The following is a 26,855-nucleotide window of genomic DNA, read 5'->3' on the forward strand; positions in this document are numbered from 1 at the left end:
ATTATGAAGTGCTGGCGAAGACTCAGAAGGCTGGGGAGGGGGTCTCAGGATGAGGGAATCCTAGAAATTGGACAATCTCCACCCACTTGAATCCTCCCATGTTACAAGCTGGAAAGATGCAGCCAAAGAATGGGAACAGACCCAAGGCCACAAAGCCACACTGGTGGGTCCCCTGAGGCCCTGAGATGTGTCATCCTCCTCTTCCTCACCCAACAGGATCAGGCTGTAATAAGGCTTTTCAAGGCATTTAATCCCTTCAACAGCCCTCTGAGGGATCACCTTTATTGTAAACGTGAGAAAACAGAGATCAGAGAGGTCAAGTGACTGGTCTACAATCTCACAGCCAGTATATAGTAGTTGCACAATTTGAATGAAAGCAGTCAGCCTGACTATAAAGATTGCTGCCCTCCCGCTAAAGAAATGAGTGGTTTCGTTAAATGACATAAACCATCAAATTCCCTGTGAAATTTAGTATAGCAAAACAAAATCCATTCTTTCAAATGAGTTTATAAGCTTCCTTTTATCAGGCCAAGGCCCAGACTTCCTTGTCTCCCTTTCAGCTTGCTGCCTAGAAGCGTGGAATCACACAGAACACTTAAAATCCACGTCATCACCAGCTAAGCTTTTCCACAGATCACCCCACCTCTGGGAGGCCCCAGCCACTCTCCTCCAGCCCTCCCCCTCACTCCGTCAGGCCTAGGCCCACCTCAGAGGCGTAGGAATCATTGTCTTCAGCTCGGTAAGGCCTGAAGTTCCGGCTGGGGTCGGGCTTGGAGTCCAAGTCACCACTGCGGAAGGGCTCTCGTATCCTGGGTTCCCATTCTGGCAGATCCCTGAAGTCAGGTGGCTGCACCCAGAGGCACAGGCAGAAGAGACCAAAGGTAACAATGGGGAGGGGCCCAGGGGGTGCGAGAAGCAGCCCCCACCCCAGGCCCTGGGCTTTAGAAGAGGCTCTGACCACCCACTTGAGGGCTGGGGCCTCAGTGGGCCTACAACTACTCAGCGAGCGAGTCTCTGTTGAAAGGATGAATGAGTAGCCAAGTGGTGGGTGAGAATCCTGGTCCTGTGAATGTCTGTCTTGTGCACAAACCTTCTGAGCCAGCCTCAACAGTCCTGCCACATGGGTAGCCTCAGCTCATTCCTACCTCCAGAAGAACCAAGGGGGAGACCTAACATTGGGGGGGGGGGGGTTCCTGCTTGCTTAAAAAAGTAAGATCAAGCCAGATCAGCAGGGCACAGATTAAAGAAATTATGGCACAACTACACCGCGTAGTTGTCAGGAAGAAAGCTAAATTTGTACGGACGTGGTTAGACCCCTCTCATTGCTCTCAGGATGAAATGCTCCCATAACCCAGCTGCCCTCCTTCCCTTTGCCCGCAGGCACACCATGCTCCTTTCAGCCATGATGCATGGTGCCTTCTCACGGGCTGCTCTCTCTGCTTACAACTCTCTTCCCTGCTAATCAACCCTTATGATCTCAGCTCACATCAGAGGCCATCCCTGACCTAAAGACGAGGTCAAGTTCCTTGTTCACAGAACCAAGTGTCCTTTCCTGAGAGCCCTCCTATCCGTGTCATTTCACATTCCAGTGGCCTGACATCTTGATGAACCTCTTTCTTCCCCACTAGATGATAGGGACCAGAGGACAGGCATCAGGTCTGGTTTTGTTCCAGCTCCAAGCACAAAAAGTACATGACCAATAAATACGGCAGTGTAAGCACACGAACCACTAGACACATTACACAAGAACAATCAGTTGTGTGGTGACAGCAGGTACCACATAAAACAATCTGGGTGAGAAACAAGCCCGCGAGAGGACATGTACAGAAAGACTTCAAAGGGCATGCTGTGATGATGACACGGTCATGTTCTGGGTGATGAGAACATCAGTGTGCTCCCCTTAGGAAAATCCAGTAAGCCGCACACTCGCGTGCCATGTGCCACTCTGTCCTGCATATGATTCGGCAAAAAACTTCTAGCAAAAGAAGTAACGGGGACTGTGACTGGGACATCTTACCTGGAAGTCAGAGCCAAGGTCTTTGGCCAAAAGCATCTCCTTGGAGGGCCCCTGGGAGCCCAAGGCAGGCAGCGACGAGAAGGGCTCTGGCTGCTCCTTGGGAGACCCCCCCAGGGCGGCATCCGCCTTCCGCGTGAAGGCATTGAGCTCCTGCTGCAGCAGACTCAGCCTCACCAGGATGGCATGGATGAGCTTGGCGTCCCTGGGACCCTCGCTGTTGTCGGGGGCCTCGTGCAGCCGAAAGTCAGCACACTCGTTGTCCAGACAGAGGCGGAGGCCAGCCGAGAAGCCGTTGGCATCGGCCACCAGGACGTCGATGGCCTTGCTGACCAGCGCGGCCTGTTCCCTCAGCCCAGGCAGCGCCTCGGCCTCCCGGGCCCTGCAGAGCCGGGCAGCATGGGGGCCGGGGGCGTCGCCAAGAGCTGTGGGCACACACTGGGCAGAGTCCCCGGCCTCGGCGTCCGTCTCCAGCATGGGCCGCGTGCTCTGGCAGGAGGCGAGGTCACAGCGCTGGAGGTTGGAGAGTAGCACCCGGTTCTCGTACTGTAGCTTCTTGACCTTGCCGCTGAGCTCGCCGATCTGCAGCTTGGCGGCCGCCAGCTCCTCCTGCGAGGGCTCGCTGAGCACAGAGCAGCTGTCCTCCGACAGCGTCACGTCCAGCTCATGCTCCGCGCGGAACTTGGCCAGCTCGGTCAGCAGCAGCTTGTTCTGGTCCTCCAGCTCAGCCGACGAGCGCCGCAGCAGCTCGGCCTCCTCCTCCACGAACTGCAGGTGCCGCCGCAGCTCGGCCAGGCTCTCCCCGCACTCGCCACCGCCCAGCGCAGAGAGGGCCAGGCGGGCCTCGCCGCCGCTGCCGCAGCCGCCATGATCCTTCATGTCGTCCATCTCTGCCCGCAGGCCTCGGTTTTCCACCTCCAGCTCCACGATGCGGCGGCTCAGCAGGTTGGCTTCCTCCTCCACCAGCTTCAGGTGCACCTTCAGCTCGGTCTCCCGGGAGTGGGGTGCGTCAGCCAGCTCCTCAGCAGACAGGGCGCCGTCCAGGTCCCCGAAGAGCGAGCGGTACTTGAGCAGCTCCTCCTTCATGCTGTCGTTCTCCTTGGCGAGTTTGCTGAGCTTCTTACACATGAGGGCTGACTCCTCCTTTGCAAAGTGCAGCTGGCACTTCAGGTCTGCGCTGTCCTCCTGCAGCCAGATGGACACAGGGACACACAGGACCCAGGAAGGTGAGTGTCACGACCGCATGTCGGGGAGCACTAACTACGTGTTGGGGGACACAGGAAGGAATCAGACAAGGGCCTGACTCTTGAGGAGCAGGGGAGACGGGGAGGGAGACCTCCTTGATGTGGCACAGCCTAGGGAATCCGGGAGGGCTTCCTGGAGTAGGCGACATCCTGCCACGCAACTGTTGCTGCCACTGCTGCTACCATGACTACTATAGTTTCCTCATCTGTAAAATGGGGCAGTAACACTCCCTTCCTCATGGAGCCACAGGGAGGATTAAAAGAGATAATGTAGGAAAAGTGCCTGGCACGCTGACAATCCAGGACCACAAGAGGCTAACTGTACCCTATGCCTGACCTACACCACATCTGTATGTAGCACTTTATCCATCTGCCAGTGCAAGAACCATGGGCTCCGGGCATCATATTGGGAAGTGAAACGAGCACTGAAGCCAAGAAAGTGAAAAGGAAAAGGGTGGGGTTGAGGCTGGGGAAGAGTGGGCTTCCCGGGCCACTTGGAGTTAGGCCTCGGCCCTTCAGATTCAAAATTGCCTGTGGGGGCCGTGGGGGCTGCCAGGAAATACCTGCACCGAAGGCTTCTTGTCTGTCTTCCCCAGGGAGCGAGTTCCCCTTTTCTTCAAGGAATGCTAGGAATTAAAAACAAAATACAAAAAGAAAAAGAAAAAAAAAAACTCAGAAAACTGAAAGCTCATAGGTTGATGATGGGCATCGAAAGTAGTCAAGGTGCCTTGGGTTCCACTGTGGGCCCCCCTCCTTGCCCAGCCTAGCCCAGCCACAATCAGTGCTTGACCAGCACCAACTACTGAGTTACAGGGGTCCTCAAGAACACCCAGCAGGCCAGAAGCATGTAAGGAGAGGACTCTGATCACACCTGCCCAGGGTTGCCCTCCAACCCCTCCCCTACATTATGATCCAGTTGGCCTGGGCCAAGACCTAGAAATCTGGGTTTCTGTTCTTCTATGTCTTTCATTCATTCACTGAATACTTCTTGAGTACCTATTATGTGCCAGGTACAGCTAGGCACAGAGGACACGGCAATGAACAAGCCAGACAGGATACCTGGGGAGGATGCTATGGACTCCACCCAGATTCCCGCCTCCTCAGAACTGGGGCACTTGTTCCCCCAACTAAGACCTAAATGATGCTGCTGGCTGAGGGCAGCCCCTTGGTTCAAGGTCATATGCCCATATGCAATGACTGGTCCACGGCCTCCTGCCTCAACTCAGAACAACTCTGAACAGCCGTCCCAGTTCCAGAGCTCCCCAGAGGATGGGCCGAAGCCGTTAGTGTGAATGCTCTGAGGCTCCTTGGTGGCATTATTCCCAAGGGGACTCTTCCATAAACACGCAAATCTCCATTTCAGGGGGAATCCTGTCCTCGTGGACTTTAATTCGGAATGCATACTAATAAACAAAATGCATAATGGGTAAAACAGATCACAATTACACAGGAGGGACTGCTTGATTTTTCACAATTTAAATTGTAAGTTTTCATGCAAAATAACACCATAATAATCATCATTCAAAAATCCAGAACTGATATGGAATGAAACTGATTTTTTTTAAGAAATTGATACTCTTAATTAGATAAGCAAATTCTACATTGAAAAAAGTACCCTAAGAAAGTAAAAGTATAAACGATACTGGGAACATTTGCAGTTTATTGCACTGACAAAGGGTTAATATCCTAAGTACGTATAGAGCTTCATAAAATATGAAACAAAAAGGCCAACAAACCTATACTAAAATGTGCTAGAGATATGAAAAACTATTCAGGAAAAGAAAGGTAAATGGCTTGTAACCAGAGGAAGATGTTCAACCCTATTCAAGATGGAGAAATGCAAATTAAAACTACACCCAGAGACCATTTCTCACCCATCGGATGGGCAAAAATCCAAACATCTGACAATATATTCTATTGGTGAAGCTATGGAGAAGCAGGAAAAGTCCTATTCCTCTGGGAAGAATGCAAAATGGCACAAACCTTATGGAGGGGAACTTGAGGAAATGTTACAATAATTTCTCCCAAAGTTTCTTGATGTTTAAAAAAGTCACTCAGGGCGCCTGGGTGGCTCAGTGGGTTAAGCTGCTGCCTTCGGCTCAGGTCATGATCTCAGGGACCTGGGATCGAGTCCCGCATCGGGCTCTCTGCTCAGCAGGGAGCCTGCTTCCTCCTCTCTCTCTCTCTGCTTGCCTCTCTGTCTACTTGTGATCTCTCTCTGTCAAATAAATAAATAAAATCTTAAAAAAAAAAAAAATTCACTCAGGGGGCTCCTGGGTGGCTCAGCTGGTTAAGAGACTGACTTGATAACAGCTCAGGTCATGATCTCAAGGTCAAGGATTCGAGCTCCCCACTCGTCCCCCACAAAGTGCTCAGTGGGGAATCTGCTTGAAATTCTCTCTCTCCCTCTCCCTCTGCCCCTCTCTTTGCTCTAATAAATAAATACAATCTTTTAAAATTTTTTTAAAAAATAAAATTTAAAAGTCACTCAGATGGATGAGTGTGTTGAACATTCCTTCCCGCGAGAAGGATGATTTATACTAAATGTACAGAACCACGCTTGGGTTGCCTTTGACTTTTCAAGTTCAACTGAGTATTTTCTGAGAGTGCTCCCAGGTGTTTGAATGCATGCTTCCCTAGCCCCCCACTTCTCACACCCATCCCTGAAAGTGAGAATTGATGAGGGAACAGAAGGCTGGCTGAGAACAAAGCAAAAGCTGACACCCTCCAATCTTCCCCCACCCCTGGGTGGGACATGTGTGACATTCTTTAGGAATTTCCCACCCATCTTAATGTTAATACCTTGCTAAGGGGGCAAAATGACCTTGGCAATGGCAAAGCCTCTGGTATCTGGTATCTTTCGTAGGTCCTCTTTAGCATATGAAAATTCTATTGAAACCTCCCTTTTCCTTACCTCCCCCCAACTCCATGGTACTTAACCTGCCATCCCTCACAACTCTTCCTCACAGCTCTTCCTGCCCACGGGTCCTGTTCTCGTGCTTTAATAAACCACCATTTTGCACCAAAGATGTCTCAAGAATTCTTTCTTGGTCATCGGCTCCGGACCTCACCCCACTGAACCTCACCTATATTCTAGAACTTCATCAAGAACCATGGATCTAATCCAAGCCCCCACCTCGCTGAAGGTGGGAGAAAGGTCCCACAGTAAATCCATAGCTGACCCAGAGCCAGTTCTCGACCGAGGTCCTGACATAGTTCCCAAGACTTGGAAGGAGAAAATGTGCGCCAAGTGGAGGGGGCACAGCGGCTCTCAACCTGGGTGCACATCACAATTACCTAGGGGAAGTTTAACAAAAAATGCTGATGCTCCAGGTCCCAGAGATGCTGCTGTAATTGTCCAGGGTGGGTCCCAGGCATTGGGATTTTTAAACAGCTTCCCAGGTTGATTCTACAGTGCGCCCAGCCTGGAACCAGAGAGCCTAGGAATTGAACTCCAGCTGGGGTCTGAAGTATATCTTGGAGCCCAATCAAATCCTAAAGAGACCTTTTGAAATGCAAACGAGGCAGGAAAACAGAGGCTGACATTTCAGCAGCTGGGGGCCCAGAGCAAAGAGCCAGTATGTGAAAAGGGCTGATCTGGCATCTTTCAAAATCAAGGAGGAGAAGGCCGGAAATGGGGTGAAGCCACAAAACAGGTTCCCCCCACAAACAGCCCCTCCCACAAATGGTGCCTGGGAAGGGGGTGCTCAGAGGGACACCCAGGCATGGAGTGAGTGGTGAGGTGACTGACAGTCAGGCTCACAGATCCGGGCTGGCTTATCGCAAGCTGAGGGGGAAGGGAGGCCTCCACTGGGAGCTGAACTCTGGCAATCCCACAGCAGTGAGTTTCTCATCCTGGGCGAACCCCTTCCTTTCCCTACAAAACTGAGCCGCTTCAGGTGATCTTCAAGCACTGCAGACTCCCTGGAGGGAGGAAATGGGGTGACAGGAGGGGGGGGCAGGGTGCTATGAGGTCTCACCCACCACATATAAAGGAATGAAATCCTACCATGCCTAACACCATGAAAAAGGACGGATGGGAGTGGGATTTCCTGACATAGTAAAGTCTCTGAGACATCTTGGTAAGGAAAAGAAGGAACACATGCAACAAAACCCACAACCCAAATGTCCACCAACTGACAAATGGACAAAATGTGGTATATCCACACGCGGGAGTATCATCGCTCACCCACCGAAAATAACGAAGGACTCATACTTGATACCATATGTGTGTATCCTGAAAACAGCACGCTAAGTGAAGGAAGCCAGTCACAAAAAGCCACACAATGTAGGATACCATTTACATAAAATGTCCACAGTAGGCAAATCCACAATGATAGAGAGCAGATCAATGGTTGCCCAGGGCTGGGTGTGGCCCCCCCACCCCCCCACCCTGAGTGGCTGGGGAGAGACTGTTGACGGGCTTGGGGTTCTGAACGGAGAAAGTGGTGAAGGTTGTTCAGCTCTGAATATTCTACAAAACCACTGAACTGTACACTTTAAAAAGACGAACTTTATCGTATGTGAATTATATCTCAATAAAGCTGTTATAAAAAAGAAAAACCTAGAGCATGTTACCATTGTTAAAGAAATAAGGGTGTGTGTGTGTGTGTGTGTGTGTGTGTGTGTGTGTGTCTGAAGAACATACCCCAGGCTGTTCACAATGAGAATATAGCAAACTTACACTTGGCTCTCTTCTCCCCCCACATTTGTGGCAGGTGGGGGAGACACAGTCCTCCAGCTTTTTCTTTAAGCTTTTTTTCTCATTCCAAAATATTTTTTAAAATAAATTAATATAGAAAAATACAATCTCACTGTAAATCTACACAACAGTGACAATCAGAAGTCCACCCCCACCCCCGGCCCCAGCCATTCTCCTCCCCAACCTGAGGGTGACCACAGCAGACAGCCAGTTGGAGCTCCTTCTCGACCTTTGGCTGTGTGTTTAAATACTGAAATAGACGGTGCTCTTTTAGACTTTTCTTTCCTTCCTATGTTTACTTGACTCTGTGATCTCTGATTTTTATAATAAGCACCTCAGGCAAAAGAAAACCCCAACCACCCAGCATTTTTAAAAAGTTTGTGTTCATGCTACATTATTCTACATGTTACAGAAACCATGGATACAATATAATCCCATCTTTATTTTCTAAAAATACACAGAGAAATACACATTGTGTGAACACGGAGAAAGGCTAAAAAGACACAAACCAACCTGCTAACCAGGGGTTAAGCTAGGTCAGGAGCAGAATTGAAGGAGGTGGTTAAGAGAGGCTTCCTTCTCATTTTTTATGTAGGGTTATTATTATTTCTATTATTTTTTTGGATAACACATTCACATTGTTCAAGCTTCAAAAACCACAAAAATGGGGGAATTTGGGTGCAATATAAGAGATCTAGGCTTTCAGTTATGGAATGAATAGGTCTCCTGGATGAAAGGTACAGCACAGGATATGTAGTCGATGGTGTTGTAACAGAGCTGTGTGGTGACAGACGACAGCTACACCTATGGTGAGGACAGCAAAATGTGCAGACTTGTTCAATCACTATGTCGTACACCTGAAACCAATGTCATGTTGTGTGTCAACTACTTAAAAAAAAAAAAATCACAAAAAGGAACACAGTGAGCCCAAGTCCCCAGTTTTTCTGCCCGAGGCAACCAATACCACTGGGGTCAGATATACCCTTAGTGGTAGGCTGGGCCGGCCCTGATGTGCTTTTGTAGTGATATTTTTGCTTCATTGAGCGCCTCTGTTAGAAGGGAAAAAAATGCATCTAGACCTATACATTTCAATATGTGTGTGCATGTAAGTAGAAAAATGTTTTGGAAGTATATGCCCCTGCCACCCAAATAATAATTTGATAATTACTCAGAGTAACTCCCCCTGAATATTGGATTACAGGTGAATTTTTCCTTCTTATGACTTACTTGTATTTTCTATTAGTCTACCTCTAACCTCTCGGGTGGAGGGAGGAAAATCATAGTGAGATGTTTTTTACATACTATCCCAAGAAAAGTCACTGGACACCTCTCCAACTGGCAGACAGTACACTCTGAGTACCATGAACCTCGCATGTAACATCACTGGGAAGGGAGGGCAGTGGGCAGAGACGAGGGGCCAGAGCGGGAAACACTTTCAGGACCAGAGTAACTCCAGCCTTTTCTGGTTGGGACTGACCCTCTCCGCGCCCCCCTCCCAAGCCATTTGGGCTCCCACACTACCCTTCAGCTCTGGAGGGAAAACAAGGCAGGCTCACAGAGCACAAAGATCTCCTTCCCTCTGCAGGGCAGCAGCTGGCCAGGCGGCCTGGGGGGCTGCGGTGCCCCTCTAGGGAGCCAGGGCCTGTCAGAGCCCCTTTGTGGAGCCCCCAGGGGCAGATGTTCTGGCCCCAGGCCTCAGGAGAGTGGGAAGGAATGGGCAAGGCGGGACAGTCCCAGCCACCAACAAGAATGCCTGTCGCTAAGTGACGGACCCCAAGGGCACATTCTTTGGCCTGCGCACATCAGGGACTTCCCCACTGACCAGCAGCAACTCACAAGACCATCTCTGAGCAGCTGGGGTGGGGGGGGGTGCTTTCCACATCCTTGGTCTAATGGCTCCTGCTAGGAGCAGAGCCTATGTCCTCCCTCGTCTTTCTCTAGGAGACTAGTAGATTGGGTCCCCCGCATGTCCAGGCTGCACAGAGAGGCTGCCTGAGCTCAGCTCTGGAGGGGCCCCTGTGCACCAACTCCTTCCCTGCTCCCTCCCGTGCTGCCAGGAAACAAAGACCAACCTTCAAGGAATAAAAATGAACCTGTTGCCAAAACAGCTGGGCAGATTTTCACCAAACATGGAGGGGATGCTTGAAAGGGTCTCACTGAAAACACAGACAGCGCTGTGCATGCAAAATTTACTCTAGAGGGGACCTGCGGTGGGGGTGCGTCTTGAAGACCGAGGCTTTCTTCCTCCAGACCAACTGAAGCAGCTAGAGGCCACGTGGCTCCGCATTACGGGGAGACCATCTGGGGGAAGGAAGCAAGGACTGGCTTAGACATGAGCCTCACGTCAGAAGTCACGGGGACCGGGCACCTGGGTGGCTCAGTGGGTTAAGCCTCTGCCTTCAGCTCAGGTCATGATCTCAGGGTCCTGGGATCGAGCCCCACATCGGGCTCTCTGCTCAGCAGGGGGCCTGCTTCTCCCTTCTCTCTGCCTGCCTCTCTGTCTACTTATGACCTCTCTCTCTCTCTGTCAAATAAATAAATTAAAAAAAAAAAAAAAGAAGAAGAAGTCACGGGGACCCACACTGACAATGGCAGGCATGATTTGCAATGTAACTGCTCCTTATCCGGGCAAGTGGCAGCTTGCTATAGACCGCGCCTTGCTAAGGGCAGCAGAAACGTGTTCTTTAAGGTAAATGGGACTGCAGACCCAGAGCCAGCCAGCAGTTTGAAAGGGTAATGAGGATCCCCAGCATTTACCAAGCCCTTCCCCTCCACTAAGCACCTCACCTGCTCATCCCTGAGAGGCAGGCATGCATACTCCTGTTTTATAAACGAACAAACCGAGCCCTGGGACAGTTACATGATTTGCCCAGCAGCACAGTCACTGGCAAGTGAGTGGCAACTTAAATGCCAGCATTCAAACTCAGGCCCGTGTGACCCCAAATTCGAGCCTGCCCCTCACCATACAAACCACGGCCTGGATGCATCAGATGACACTGCCAGCAGAACCCAGCGCTGAACCTGGGTGATGTGATGCTAAGGTCAGCACCCTGTCTACCCCATCAGAGTGGGAATCGGGGTAAGAAGCCGGCGCCAGAGACAGAGGGGCTCCCTTCCTGCAGTCAGCAGCCCCTTTAGAGGCTCTGAAAACACAGCAGGGCCCTAGGGAGGTCCCTGGACAGGGTGAGGAAGGTGGGGCAGCACCTAAGAGTCGGGGTGACTTTGGGAGATAGAGTTCTGGATTGGAAGCCCATCTTTGTCTTTTCCCAGTCCCATCTACATGCAGCAGTCCACTCCTTGGTATACACCCAGGAGAGCTGAACCTGGATCTTGTACAAAACCCGTGTGCAAATGTACGGAGCAGCATTCCTTCTATTAGTCCGAAGGCGGAAACAGCCCAAATGTCCATCAACTGATGAGTGGACACACAAAATGTCTATCTATACAATGGATTATTATTTGACCATAAAAAGGAATTAAGTACTGACACATACTTCAACACAGATGAACCTTGAAAACCTGATGTTGCGTGAAAAAAGCCAGTTATAAAACATCACCTATCACAGCATTCCATTCGTATGAAAATGTCCAAGACAGGCAAATCCAGAGCCACAGTGGAGATTAGCGGTTGCCAGGGGCTGGAGGGCAGCGGGAACGGGGAGTGACTGCTAACGGGTACGGGCTTTCTTTCAGGGACAATGGAAATATTCTAGAGTTAGATCATGGTGATGGACGTACAACACCATGAATACATTAAAAACCATTAAATTTGGGGCACCTGGGTGGCTCAGTGGGTTAAAGCCTCTGCCTTCAGCTTGGGTCATGATTCCAGGATCCTGGGATCGAGCCCCTCATCGGGCTCTCTGCTCAGCAGGAAGCCTGCTTCCCTCTCTCTCTCTGCCTGCCTCTCTGCCTACTTGTGATCTCTCTCTCTGTCAAATAAATAAATAAAATCTTAAAAAAAAAACACATTAAATTTGACATTTTTAAATGGTGACTTTTATAGAATGTCAATTTTTTTCTTAAAGATTTTTTATTTATTTACTTGACAGACAGAGATCACAAGTAGGCAGAGAGGCAGGCAGAGAGAGAGAGGAGGAAGCAGGCTCCCCGCGGAGCAGAGAGCCTGATGCGGGGCTCCATCCCAGGACCCTGGGATCATGACCTGAGCTGAAGGCAGAGGCTTTAACCCACTGAGCCACCCAGGTGCCCCTATAGAATGTGAATTATGATTAAAATACTGTCGAGAAGAGTAGCACCTATAAAATGAGGATAACAGCTCTAGGTATGTTGGGAGGCCGTTGGTGTGGTGCCTGGTACAGAGCAAGCACTCAGACAGCCACTATATTCTAATACATCACGTCAACACTCATACTGGCTTTCTGCCTAAAACACGAGAACGGGGGAATGATACTGGATGAGGGGAGGCTGCTGTTACGATTCTTGAGCCGCAGCCCAGCTGGGCAACGGTGCCACTGCAGAGGGCGGGTGGGGCTGGCCACCCTCCCTTCTCTCCAGTGAAGAGTGATCTCCATGGGAACCACATCAGCTCAGGCCAGGGGCTCCTGTTCCCAGCTGGGTGACAGTATCGCCACAGCAACCTGTCAGGATGGCAAAGGCAGAGCTGGATGATGGGACTCCAGCAGCTCTGGCAGAATGGCTAAGGGACCCTCATCTCCATGGAAACCATGTCAGGAAGGAGGAGGGGAAGGGGAGCAGGCAATCAGCAAATAAACAAAGGGCCACGCCCCCTTGCCCAGATTCCCAACAAGCCAAGGGGCATGTCCTGGAGGGCCAGACCTGCCTTGCTGACATTGCCTTCCTAGGGGAACTGAACTGGTATTTCTTGAGCACCTACTGCATGCCCAGCACCACGCAGCCCCATATGGGGTTCTTTACATGCTTGACTGTATTTCAAACTTCACAAATAATCCCCCCACCCAAATCCACCTAACTACAGCACTAATTAAAAGAACATGAAGTAAACTTATTTTCTTTCCTGTGCTATTCCTAGCATTTCTCACTCCTTAGTTCAGGGGATTTTCCTCCACACCTCTGCCATGCATTTGCACATACACATGCCCCAAAACCAGTCTACTCTGTATGCCTTTTCAAAATACTTAGTGGGATTGCACTATATAAATATATATACACACACAGCTCTCTAATTTTCTTTTCCTATTGGATATCTTTCAGCACCAGTACTTACATATCTGCCTTCTTTTTTTTTTTAACTGTGCTAACATATACATAGCATGAAATTTACCATTTCTAGTCATTTTCAAGGATACATTTCAGTGGCACTAGGTGCATTCGCTTTGCCAAGCAACCACTATTCATCTCTAGAACTTTTTTATTATCCTAAACTGAAACTCTATACCCACCGAATACCAATTCCCCACTGCCTCCTCTCTCCAGCACCTGGCTACCTCTACCCTGCTTTCTGCCTCCATGAATTTGGACTACCCTAGATACGTCCTATACTTGGAACCATCTAATACTGGTCCATTGGTGGCTGGCTTATGTCATTTGGCATCATGTCTTCAAGGTTCATCCATGGTGTAGCACGTGTCAGAATTTCATTCCTTTTCGAAGCTTACCAAGAGTCTACTGTATATATATATATATATACACTGATGGCCATTTGGGTTGCTTCTACCTTTTGCCTATCATGAATAATGTTGCTCAGAAGAGAGGGGTACAAATATCGGTTCAGGTCCCCGCTTCCAGTTCTTCGGGGCACAGTTTCCAAAGTGGAATTGCTGGCTCATATAATAATAATTGCATGTTTAATTTGTTCAGGAATCGCCATACTACTTTATTCTTTTTAACTTCTTCATAGGGTTCTATGGTTACCCAATCTGTCATAAACAACCTCATGGGCTGGGTACCGTTATTATCCTGATATCAAACGGAGAAACAGAAACTTAGAGGGGATGTGGCTTCTGCTAAGGAAGGGGGCGCTGAAGTCAGGCAACCTGTCCCTCTCTGGGCCTCAGTTTCCTCTCCTTTACAATAGAAACACGCTGAGTTGGGGCGCCTCGGTGGCTCAGTCAGTTAAGTGTCCGACTCTTGATTTTGGCTTGGGTCATCATCTCAGGGTCATGTGCTCAGTGAGGAGTCCTGCTTCTCAACCTCTGCCCCTCCCCCTGCTCACACACACACTCTCTCCAAAATAAATAAATTAATCTTTAAAAAACAAAAAAGAAACATGCTAAGCTTCAAGGCACTCTCTGAAACTGTCTCCCCTTTTCACTATCAAGGGTGGCAGCAGTGAGATGTGTGAAAAGGGCCCCTGTGCTGTGGGCCAGACCACAGGGCGGGAGGGGCGGGAGGGGTGGGGGGCGGGGCTGCCTGAGGTGGGGGGGCCTCCCCCCTGGCCCTTAGCAGCAAATGCCCCCTGTCTCTACACTTGAGAAGCCACTGGCACGTCACACCAACATGCCCAGAGGAAGGGTAGCCGGAGAACTGTTCTGGCCTCAGGGCCGTGGTGTTCCGGTCCTGGAACACTGGCATGCCTGCCCTCGGGGAAGGTGAGGAGTGCCCTAGAACAATGTACAATCCCAGGACATCCTCATGCGCAGCTAGACAGCTGAGGCCCAGCTGTGCCTCTGTGGTCAGAAGCTGCCCAGAGCCGTCGGGAACACAGACCCCTGATTCTGGAGGATTCTAGCCCCTAGGCATCACCTAGGCGGATGGCTTTCAAGAGGCATTCTGCAGAGCCCCTGGGCCCTGTGCAACCTGAGGACATCTCTCTTTCTCTCAGGGGCTGTTTCCTCATCCAAAAATGGGTAACAATCACAACCTCACTGGGCCTTTATGAAAATTGTGGAGGGGAAGTGTCTAGCACAGTACTTAACACGCCACATGCCCAACACATAGCAGAAGACAGAAAGTACATGTAAGTGGAAGGACTCACATGAGCAAAGCCAGAGAGGCTGGTGCCTGGGGGCCATATTTCAGGAAGAATCTAACGTCCTAACATCTGTGTTGAGACACCGGCCAGAGGTTCAGCCCCAGCACTGCCTCCACACCAAATGGCAGTCCCTAAATCACGTCCACACAAGTTACCCCAGCGAGTCCTCACACGACTGGGGGCGTCCTTGTCCTGTTCTGTAGGTGAGGAAACTGAGGCAGAGGGCCAGGCCCCACGCTGGGCACCATGGAGTGCTTCCCAGTTAATCCTCCCACAGCTGTGGTTCTTAGGTGAATGACTGTCTCCTTCATTGGCCTGTGGGCCCCTGGAGGACAGGAATCAGTGTCTTTCATTCACCACTGTGCCCTCAGCGTCTGGGACACAGCGCACACAGCAGTACTTAGGAAATGTGTGTTGCAGGAATGAACGCATGAATAAGACAGCTCTGCCAGGGAGGCGTAACTGTGCAGACACAGTGGTTCAGAGCCCCAGCTGGGTGGGGCCGGCATGCGCCCACCTGCCCGGGCCTGGCCCTGCCTGGGACGGACAGGTCCTCACCTCTCTCGGCCGTTCCAGCTCCGTTTGCAGCACCTGCTTGGCCAGCTCAGTCTCGATGAGCCGCTGCCGGAGATCCTCGTTCTCCTCCTCCAGCCGCGCCCGTTTCTTCTCCACCGCCTCCAGCTCCTTATGCAGCCGCACGGAGATGTCCTTAGAGACCTGAGCAAGGGTGGGTGATGAGCAGGGACCCCGCCCCGTTCCGCCCAGCCCCGTTCTGCCCCGCCCCACCTTGGCTGCAGAGCAACCCCCCAGCAGACAGGGTCTCTTACCACTCCCACTTAGCAAATGAGAAACCCGAGGCACAGAGAAGTCAGTAGAGGGTAGGGGGTCATACAACCAGGAAAGAGCAGAAGCAAAACCCAAACCCAGGTACCCTGTGCTCCCAGTGTCTATATCACAGTTCAGGCCCCAGGAAGCCGGGAAGACCCTGCCTGTTCTTAAGCAAGGCCTTCTCCATTATCCAGCACATTCGGTGTTTCCAATTCTCACAAGAGCCTGTGGCAGGGCCAGCTCATTTTAAAGGAAGGGAAGTCAGCTGGAGTGGAAACCAGAGCAAGACGGGCAGCCCCAGAGCCATCTGAATCCCACTGCTGCCACCAACCAGCACGTGATCCTGAGCAAACCATTTCCCGACCCTGTACCTCAGTTTCCTTAACTGCAAAATGGGTGTAGTAATAGCGGCAGCCTCACGGGCCCAGCAGAAGGACTGAATCAGCAATTGCACAAAACACCTCGGCCTTGGGCCAGCACAGCGAGTGCTGGGGGAGTGCTCAGGCCAAGCTCAGAGAGGGCATGACTTGCTGGAAGTCATGATGTGACCCTGAGGCTGGTTTCAAATTGTCTGGGATATAGAACATGCTCTAAATGACAAAGGCTGGGCGTGGGTCCAAGTCATCCCTACGGAAAGGAACTAACAGAGTTGCAAATGCCAATCCTGGTGCCAGGGCTCTGCAGCAAAGCACCCCGTTTCCTCAAGGACACCCTGAGGGTCAAAGGCCAGGAAAGGGGAACTTCTGGGGGTGTGGTAGGCTCCTCTGAGCGGATAAGTCCCAATTACCCCTGAGTGATCCAGGCACTATCATTTGTCAAAAACCTACCATGTGCCAGATTCATGTACCTTTACCCCAATTCTGTGTGAGGCTCGCTGCCTAAGTGACCTGACTCAGGGTCATGCCAAGCCAGGGTAAGCTGAGCTAGAGGGAACCCCTAGGATCTGCCTGAGAGGCCAACGTGGCCAGACTCTGGAGGCGTCCAAGGGCTTTGCCAGCAAGAGGTATGTAAGGGGCAGACAGCCCAACGCCCCAGGCCTGCCAGTCTCGGAAACGGCAGGGGAAGAGAGCCTCCTCCACGCCGGAAGCGAAGAGGGCCCTCCCTGCCTCTGCCCTCTGCCTGGACCCAGGCCCAGCTCGGCATGGACCCACTGGCAGTGTGAGAGACAGGCCAGGAAAAACAACGGCCAGAAAGGAAATTCAGCCCTGCCTCTCCCTCCCTCTGTTGCCCACTACTGCACTCTGCCCCTGAAGATCTCCAGGAATGGCCAGAATCTTCCCCTGTCCCTGTCCACATCGTGGGGTGAGCAACCCGTCAGTATCAGAACAAGGACTTGGCAGGTAGGGAGAACTAAACTGAGTCCGATTCCAGCACTTTCTGTGTGGACACCCACAGCAAGTTTATTGACACATTTGAAGTCTCAGTGTGGTCACTGGTAAGTAGAGCTAAGACAGCCTACTCCCGGGGCCGCTGTGAGGAACACATGACACAGTCCCTGGGCTGGTGGCTGGAACATGGAGAAATGCAACTTTTTAATGCACTGTTGGCATCACTGCTTCACCTCCGTGCACTCATTTTATTGGACTGGGCCCAATACCCCACAGCCTCACTCTTGAGTTTGGTGTCAGGGTTTTTGCTGAAGTGTTCAGTCCCAGGCTCCTGGCTATGATCCTCAGTTTGGGCTCTTAGGTCACCCAGAAGCCCCTGTCCTGATGAATATTTCATTCATTCATTCATTCATTCATTCATCCTACTGAGACCGTGGGGGCAGGACTGGGGGGCACAGAGATGAAGGCCCCGGATCACACCTGGGCTCCTTCACATCCCCATGTCCCAGCAGCAGGGCATGGTCTGGCACACGCTAGTGCCCGGTAAATGCTGGTGGGAGAACAAACAAATCCAAGGTTCCAAAAAGTGAAAAGAGAGGGAAATGAAGGAGTGAAGAATGGCTGTTGTACCTCCCCTAACTTGACTAGGGATGCTCCCCTCAATCAGCCACTCCACCCACTGTCCAGGGAGGGCTGTGTCCCTGACTGATGTGAGGGCTTCTCTCCTAACTGTGTTCCCACTTGGGGCCAGCTCCTCTCCACTGAGGGATCACTCCATCCCCACTATGGCCTCAACCAGGGAGGCAACTACTCCCCGCCAAGAAGTCATGATCTGTGCGGATTCCTGGGTCCTCTTGGGTTCATAAATGACTGTATTGATTTCACCCCTTCCATGAGTCCCCAGCCTCCTTCTGCCCCGTTCTCCGCAGGATCTCCTTCCCCCATTATCCCCCACCCCCAGGGATTGCTATGTGGAGAAAGTCCAACCCCAGGCAACTTACAGGATTCCAGTGTGAACAAAACAGCCCTTAATTTCAGATTCCACAGGACCCTCTGCCCCCCAGGAGAGGCCCACAGAAGCGAAGACCATGGTAGCCAGGAGGGTAGGAGTCTGGTGGTCTCTGCCTGTCCTTCCACTCTCTGAGCCTCAGTGGCCCTGCGTGCTATCACCTCTCACGGGTGATTTATAGAATTAACTCTCACAGGGCGCCTGGGAGGCTCAGTCATTAGGCATCTGCCTTCAGCTCGAGTCATGATCCCAGGATCCTGAGATCAAGCCCCACATCAGGCTCCCCCGCTTGACGGGAAGCCTGCTTTCCAAACTCTCCCACTCCCCCTGCTTGTGTTCCTGTTCTTGCTGTCTCTCTGTCAGTTAAATAAATAAAATGTTTAAAAAAAAAAAAATCAGCTCTCACTTCCTGACATCACATGCCTTTCACCCCCCCCCCCCCAGGAAGGGCTTTATGATTCCCATTCTGACGTGCAGAAAGGAAAGGTCACCTGCCCAAGGTCACATGGCTAGGAAGCTACAGAAATAAGGTTTGATATCAGGTGGCTTAACTTTAGGGTCCTGCTCTCTCCACCTAACCCTGTTGCTGGCCCGAAGCTTGAAGACATCATGTTAATATCTGTACTCAAAGTATTAGTAATAAGCCCCACAGAGGGTTCACGGAATCATGTGCTCACAGGGCCCCATCTGCTTGCCTCATTCCATCCTCGGATGATCCTCCCAACTACTCCCAGGGCAGGGGGCTGAGATACTATGGGAGGTGAAGCAGCTGCAGCTTCCGGACACCAGGGCAAACCCCCAAAGCGCAAACAATGTGCTCAGCCATGAGGTCACTGTTTACAGCGCTGAGGCCTGGCTCCTGCCAAAAGCAACCAGCAGCCTCCAGGCCATGGCCCCCCTGCTCACTGGGCCTCTTGGCTCATGGGCGTCCCTGTCACTGTCACTCTGAATCCTCAGGGAGGGGGAATGGGAGTTAGGGCCTGGGAATCTGCACTATGGACAAGCCCGCCAGGGGATTCTAATCCACAAAGGCGGGCTGAGATTCTGGCATCCCCTTCCCTGCCCTTGCCCCTCTATTGCCTTCTAGGTTCTTCTCCTGAACATTAACACTACAACCAATATTTGTTCCTTTGCTGGGTGAGCACCCCGCACAAGATTTGGGGGCCAGCACTGTCTTTACTTGAGCCATTTTGTTTTAACCTCGCAAAAATCTCTATAGGTAGGGCGCCTTGGGTGGCTCAGTGGGTTAAAGCCTCTGCCTTGAGCTCAGGTTGTGGTCCTGGGATTGAGTCCCGCATCGGGCTCTCTGCTCAGCGGGGAGCCCTGCTTCTTCCTCTCTCTCTGCCTGGCTCTCTGCCTACTTGTCATCTCTGCCTATAAAATAAATAAATAAAACCTTTAAAAAAAAAACCTCTATAGGTAGAATCTAGTTTTATCTCCATTTTCCGCAAGGGGAAACTGAGGCTCAGAGATGTGAAGGAGTGTTGCGAGGGCCACACACCAAGCAAGGGGGAGAGCGGGTCTTTGACACGCTGCCACCCTGCCTTCCTCATGCTGGGCAATGTTCCCACTGAGGCTCTGTGGGGCTGGCAGTCTGTGAGAACCACAGACAGAGAGCCTGCGGGGGAGAGAAACCAAGGTGTTTTTCAAGGCGCCCTCACCAATAACCTACCTGCTGGACAAAACCACTAGAACTGCATAAGCCCTACAAGATTTGGCTGCTCTCGGACCCGTATGTAACAGAAGGGTAAACTGAGGCCCCCAAGAGGTGCCCCAGTGCCAGTCCTGGCCTGGGCTAAGGAGCTGGCAGAGCAAGTCAGAGTCCCTCGGAATACCCAGCTCTGGGGACCCTCCCCAGGTCGGCCCATCAAGCACTCCCAGGAGATAATCACAATTCTAAGAACCCCCAAAGTGACTGAAAACAAACCCAGCACGTGGTGTGTAGCACGGTGCCAGACCCCGCCTGCGGGGATGAGCTCAGAGCTGGCGCTGCAGGGGCGGGAAGAGGGAGCCGGGGAGAAGAGGGAGCAGCGAAGGGAGCAAGGTGGACGCTGATTGGCTAGTTCAAATCCCAACAGAAGGGGCGGCTTCCCTGCGCCCGCAGCCAAGACCCCCTCCCACACGCACACCAGCTGCTCTGCGCTCCGCCCAAGGAGGCGCTGGCCAGCCGGCCCAGTCGGTCGTCCTCCCTCCCTCATCTTCTAAGGCTGACTCTTTGGTGTCCTGGCCCCAAATCCCCAACCACCCAGGCCCCAACTCTGCTTCGCCTGAACTTCCCCAGCTCTTCCTCTCCCCTCGCCTCTTCTATCCAGTGCCTGGAGTTTGAATATCTGCGTAACCATTTTGGGGGGGGGGGGGGGGGGTGCTGACCGTCAGATAGCTTTAGCCCCGGAGCCACCCTTTCTGGGCTCAGTTTCCTCACCTGCACAGCCCACCCGTAATCCCGCAGCGCACCTGCAAAGACAATGGGAAATGCGAGCCTGCCTAAGGGCTGTCCCTCACAGTTTACCTCCCCTCCCGGCACTTACAGAGAGGGCTCTCTCCGCAGCCCCCCTCCCCACTACCGGCTCAGGCCTCATTTCAGAAGTCAACCCTGCAGGAAGAGCTTGGGGGGGGGGGGGGTACCTCCAGGCTGTACCCCCAACCCCAGCTCCTGCAGCCCCTTGCTCACACTGGGCTGAGTTCTGAAAGTGGGGAGCTGGGCACAGAGGCAGGCAGGGGGTTGGCTCTACTGGAGGTCCCTCCTGCTAGCGCCCAGCCCATCAGCAGGGAGGAGAGGTCAGGCACTAGGAGGCTGATAAGCCTGCATGGTACCCACTACACACTGAGTGTCGTGTGGCCTTGGACACAAGATCTTTCCTTTCTCTGAGCCTCACTTTCCTCATCCAGAAAATGGGACTAATAATAACATTTTTGAGGGTTTACAGTGACATCTTACCTGTATTATCTCTTCTAACCCTCAGAGAACCCTGTGAGGCAGAGGCTGCTGGGATAACCATTTTACAGATGAAGAAACTGAAACTTAGGTGACCTGCTCAAAATCCCCAAATTAGGGCACTTTGGAGTCCAGATTTAAACCAGCCCTATCCAATCCAGGCCTTCTTCACTACTCTCATTAGCACAATAAAGAAACCTCCACAGGGGCGCCAGGATGCCTCTGCCTCTAGATCTCAGCTCAGCTCTTGATCTCAGAGTTGCGAGTTCAAGACTGGCATTGGGCTCCATGCTGGGTGTGGAGCCTACTTAAAAATAAAATTTTTTAAAAACCCAAAGAAACCTCCCTAGATGGTACAGGGACAACTCAGAGCCCAGCATGTGGCTGATACAGTGGCCGCTGTGAGTAGGTTTCATATTTACAGTATTACCTTGGGACACCCCTGTCAGTTCACCAGGGATCCCCCAATTTACAGATGAGGAAGATGAGGCCCAGAGAGGTGGGGTAACTTGCTCAAGCACACACAAGGAGCTGACCTAGGCTCCACCGGGGTATTGGGAGAGGGCCTGAAGCTTACCTTGACATCCTGCTCCAGGCCCCGGATGAGCTCCCCATCCACCTGGCCAGTCTGTGCGGCCCGGAGGCTACGGCGCTCCGCCTTGCGCAGCCGGTACTGCAGGATCCGGCAGGTCTTGCTGGCCTGGTCCAGCTGCTGTCGTAGTTCCTGCAGCTGGTATACGTCCTCCTCCATGTAGACGTCCCGCATCTCCAGCATCTCGGCGCGCAGCTCCTCGATCTCGTCCTGCAAGCGGGGCCGGGTGGTCAGGTCACCAGGCGGCCCTGCACCACTGTCTACTGGTCTGAACGCAAGCCACCCCCAACACTCTCCTAGGCCCCTCGGGGGCCTGGGTGTGCGAGGCTGAGTAAGGCCCCCTCCCCAAACACGTCTGTGTCCTCATTCTCAGAACCCATGGATATGTTACCTTTACAGGGCAAAAGGGACTTTGCAAAGCGGATGAAGTTAAGGATCTCCAGACTGGGAGAGCTTCCTGTATTCTCGGCACCCCAATGTAATCACATGGGTTCGTGTAAGAGGGAGGCAAGGGGATCAAAGTAGGAGGTGACATGACAGAGGAGAGGTCAGATGGACATGTTCTGAAGATGGAGGAAGGGGCACGGAGAGGGGACTACAGGCCCCCTCTAGAAGCTAGAAAAGGGAGGAGATCCTCCCCCAGAGCCCTGCCATGTGGCCTCGCCAACGGAGTCCTGCCAACACCTCGATTTTCAGACTTCTAACCTCTAGAATGTAAGATAATAATCTTGGATTGTTTTAAGGCCCTCCACTGGTGGTAATTTGTTGCAGCAAGAGGAGCCTAACTACTCTGGGGAAGCAGGGCAGACTCATTCGACAAGCATTTAGGGGTACCAACTATGTGCCAGGCCCTGTGCCAAGCACAGGGGCAGGAAGGGACAGTACTGACTGAGACCAATGGAGTCCCTCCTGTAGCTTCTGCATGGAGCCCCAGATCTCACTGGGGAGACACATGATAAGCCAACAAATTTTTAAAATCTGAATAAATGGCAAGAAGCAAAACCCCCCACACCTAGCTAACATGCTTGAGCACTGGGGAAAGGCTGTATTCCAGGACGTGGTCAGAGTAGCCATCTCCAAAGAAGGGACATCTGAGCTGAGGGAAGAAGGAGCAGACACACAGACAGACATGTCTGTAGGCAGAGGGTCCAGTCTGTGCAAAAGCTTGGAGGCAGGACAGAGCTCGGGGTGTCAGAACACAGCAAGGTGGCTGGGGTAGTGAGAGGAGCGTGAGCCGAGGCTGGGGAAAGAGAGAATGGGGGTCAGCCATCTAGGGCCTTGAAGGGCCAAGTAAAAAGTCTGCGTTTGGGTTTTAAGTAGAGGGTTTTGGGGGATGACCTCACTTCCTCAGGGCAGATCCTGACCACCTCTGTCACCAGCTCCCAAATGTCCCTCACTTCCCCTATGTCACCATGAGCACATCTGAATTCTCTATTTAAGAGTCCATCTCCCCTCTGGGAGTGTGAGTGTCTGGGGCACTGCCCCACGCCTACCCGCGTCCCTGCTGTATCCCCCACACCCAGCATGGGCCTAGCACCCCACAGGTTCCCAACAAACATTAACTGAATGAGTGCACACGTGTGCAGTTAGATAAACAACCACAAAAAAGACATAACAACCTGAAACAGTCATTAGACAGAGTGTAAGGGGACGAGTGAGGCAACCCAGCAGGAGAAATGGATGATTATTATGTCTAATAACAAATGTGCTATAAAACTTGAGTCACAAATAGAAATAATATCTACTCTTAGTATGACTGAATGAATTAAATAAGATGGTAATTAAATAAGATGGTACACTAAAAAGAGAAACTGAGTCACAGGGGAGGAATGATCTGCCAGAGGCATCCCTGAGGAGCCAGAGAAAGGACCCAAGGGTGGTGCTGATGGGGGCAGGGAGGTGGGTCCAAGAAGCAAAAAGGACAACTCTGCAGGCCTTGGAGAGGGGCCACAATCCAGACAGTGTCTTCACCAGCCCCTCTACACCTTCCTTTCCCCCAAAGAAAATGGGTGGCTCCCTCTGGGGGCATGGCCTGAGGTTGTCCAGTGCCCCCCGGAGACCGGGGGTGTTGGTTTAATTCAGGAGGAGGGTTAGAAAGCAGGCCAGTTCTCACCCCTTCATCTCACCCCTTTCTCACGTGGTCCTGAACTCAGGAGAAGACGGAGGGGACAGGGAGCTGGTTCTCCCAACAACAGATACGGTCCCGTTCCCACCATCAACCCAAGGACTTCATCCCCACTTGCCACCACGGCCTCTCCCCTAGGGATGACTTCCACAGCAACCCCCAAAGTGGTCCCACCTCAGTGGGACCCCATCTCCACCTCTATCCCAATACACACACAGACTCACTGCCACCATGCCAAATGGCCAGAACTAAAAGTGGAAAAAGAGGAAATGGCACAGTCAATGATCACACCAGTCAAAAGAAATGAGGAAGTGAGGGGTCCACACGCCATTTCAGCTCATGGTTTAAGGAAGCATAGAGGAAACGGTACTCAGGAAGTATGGGCCAGTCAGCTAAACCCAAAGTCAGCCAGTCTCCAGATGAGCCCATGTTCAAATCCCCACCCTGCTATTTCCTAACATCTCACTTATTCTCCCTGCAGTCACGTGGACAGGTGACGGGGAGGATATGGAGGTCTGAGTGGACCTAAAACTCAGGATAAACCCAGGGAAAGGGCAGAGAACATTAAAGCTCATAATGTTGGTGGCATTAATAGAAGTATGACATTTAAGTCATGGGAGGTGACATCACTCAACACAGGAACACGTCCAGAGCACTGGAGTCAGTTTGTGGGGACCATTTATTTTGTTTACTTTTAAATAACTGATTTTTTCTATTTATAAAAGTAGATTATGATCATAGAGACAATTTTGAAAATACAGAAACCTAATTCCTCCCCCTGGTCCTAAGTCACACTGGCTCTCAAAGAGTGGTTCCTGGGCTTGAAACATATAACCATCACTGGAGAACTTGACAGAAATTCTCAGGTCTCAACTGAAATCCACTGAATCAGAAACTCTGGGAGGGGGCCCCCCTGGTGACACGAAGGCAGGGGGTTTCCTTCCAGTCTTTTTCCTAAAAGGGCAAGAGCGATCTGTGGCAGGACCACAAGACCAGGGCCTGACACAGAGCGGAGACTCAATAAGCATCTACAGAACAAGCGAATGAATCAGTGATCTTTCTCACATGAGCAGCTGGCTCCCCGGGGCCTGCCCTGGACCACAGTCAGTTTCTGAAAATGCAGGATGTTATATTCAGGCCAGCTCCATCTCCTGTGGGGCTAAGGAGGGGGGCCCTGTGGGGGCCTGTCCCAGCTGCAGGCAGAATGCGGGTCAGCCCCTCCTGGCACAGCCCAGGCAGGACGGCAAGGCCACAAAGGCGGGCTTGTGGCCTGCACAGGCCGGGTCGGCTGGGACTCGGGCAGCAGGAGCTGGCGAATGCAGGACTCAGGCAGGCGCTACATTCTCGGGCCCGAGGTGGGGTCAGGGAAAGCAGCTGCTAGGCCCTTGGGACAAGACCCTGTTTCACTCCAGAGTTTCATATATATATTCATATATATATATATATTTTTTAAGATTTATTTATTTGTCAGAGAGAGAGGGCACACAAGCAGGGAGAGTGAAGGCAGAGAGAGGAGCAGGCTCCCCACTGAGCAGGGAGCCTGACGTGAGACTTGATCCCAGGACCCTGGGATCATGACCTGAGCTGAAGGCAGACCCCCAACCAACTGAGCCACCCAGGTGTCCCACTCCAGAGGTTCTTAGACCTCACTGAGCCTCTGAATCTCCCAGGGCTGCTCGGCCCTCCAGTCCCAGCCCCCGACAGTCTGACCCAACTACGGGAGCTGTGAGAGAGGGAGGGGAGCTCAGCCTTCTCCCCTCCTTCACAGACAGCCCAGAGGCTTTGGGGCTCCACCCCTCCCTCCCAGATCCCCCCAACTTTGTGCAAGGGGGAGGGAGGGGATAAACTCCACTGGCCTCTGCAGGCCCAGTGACTACACAGCAAGGTTGTTGGAGACCCCCTCCAACACCGGTGGGGGAGCCCCAAGCCTCACTCTCCCGTGCAGATAGGAAAAGGCCAGCAGCGTCCATTCAGAGCCTGGGGGCCCTTATTCTCAACCCCACAGTCAGAAAGCCCTGCCTAAAGAAGCCGGGGAAAGGTGGTCAGACCAGGCATGGCCTGCCAGCCCCTCGATAGCCCTCTGTCCCCTTTGGCCACCCCTTCAAGCTGACCATCTCTTCTTGAAGCTGACCCTGATTATTTAACATGGACTGAGAAGGCAGGTGTGAGCAGGGATAGAGAATAGGAATGGGGCACCCTGCCTATTGCCAGAGTAGTCTTTAATGAAAATATTTATTTCGCTCTGATTACAGAGGTCATTCCTGTTTATCGGAGAAAACTTGAAAATAAAAGGTCACTTGCTGTCTCCTCCACTGTTTCCCACTGGCTTCTGCAATAGGTCCAGCCCCTTACCCTGGAATCCAAACTGTCCCTGGCCTTCCCCCTCTTTCTGCCACCCCACATCCCCCCCAGCCCCACCCTTGCATCCTCTGCCCCCCACATCCAGATATCTCAGGGCACCTGGCTGGCTCAGCCAGCAGAGCATGTGACTCAATCTCAGGGTCGTGAGTTTGAGCCCCATGTTGGACATAGAAGTTAGTTAAAAAAAAAAAAAAAAAAAAACTTAAAAAAAAAAAAAAAAGAAGAGCTACCATCTATCATGAGGCTCACAAATGACCAGGCCCCAGCCCAAGAACATACATACCCAATAATCTCTTTTCTTTTTTTTTTAACTTAAATTAGTTAGCATGTATTATTAGTTTCAGAGGTAGAGTTCAAGGATTCATCAGCCTGATACAATGCCCAGTCATGCACAACAATCTGAACCCAACCCTGTGAGGGAGGTACTGAAAATGTTCCCTTTTTGCAGACAAGGAAACTGAGGCTCACAAGTTTCCCAGAGCTGCTCAAATAAGAGACCGGTAGAGCTGGAATCCAGGCCGGCACTTAACTGTGTTCTACTTCCAGGCTGCCCGGGGCTAGTCCTGCCACTAGAAAGGCCTCTGCCAGGCTAACTCCTAATTTATATCCTCTTTCCAGAGCATTCTGTCCTCTCCCAAACCACACACTCTGAACGCCATTCTTCTCTGTACTAACAACAAGTTCAGGTTGCATTTGCCTATTTTCAAGTCTGCCTTTCCCAAGCTGGGAGAATGGCAGGCGCCAGCAGACTTGTGTCTGGTCCCCTGCCCAGGCCTGGCCCTTGTCAGAGTCTACCGGAAT

At 51.9% G+C, this 26,855-nt stretch overlaps 1 protein-coding gene across 1 annotated transcript in view; it reads right to left on the reverse strand.

Annotated features, from left to right (window-relative positions):
* The window catches only part of SOGA1 (suppressor of glucose, autophagy associated 1), a 67,910-nt gene that overhangs the window by 25,846 nt on the left and 15,209 nt on the right, over positions 1-26,855 (reverse strand). Inside the window, 5 exon segments of the mRNA XM_047744125.1 lie at positions 707-847; positions 2,018-3,199; positions 3,822-3,884; positions 15,435-15,593; positions 21,554-21,778. Coding sequence (XP_047600081.1) covers positions 707-847; positions 2,018-3,199; positions 3,822-3,884; positions 15,435-15,593; positions 21,554-21,778 — 1,770 coding nt within the window.

Source organism: Lutra lutra, chromosome 9 (assembly GCF_902655055.1).
Source record: "Lutra lutra chromosome 9, mLutLut1.2, whole genome shotgun sequence".
NCBI lineage: Eukaryota > Metazoa > Chordata > Mammalia > Carnivora > Mustelidae > Lutra > Lutra lutra.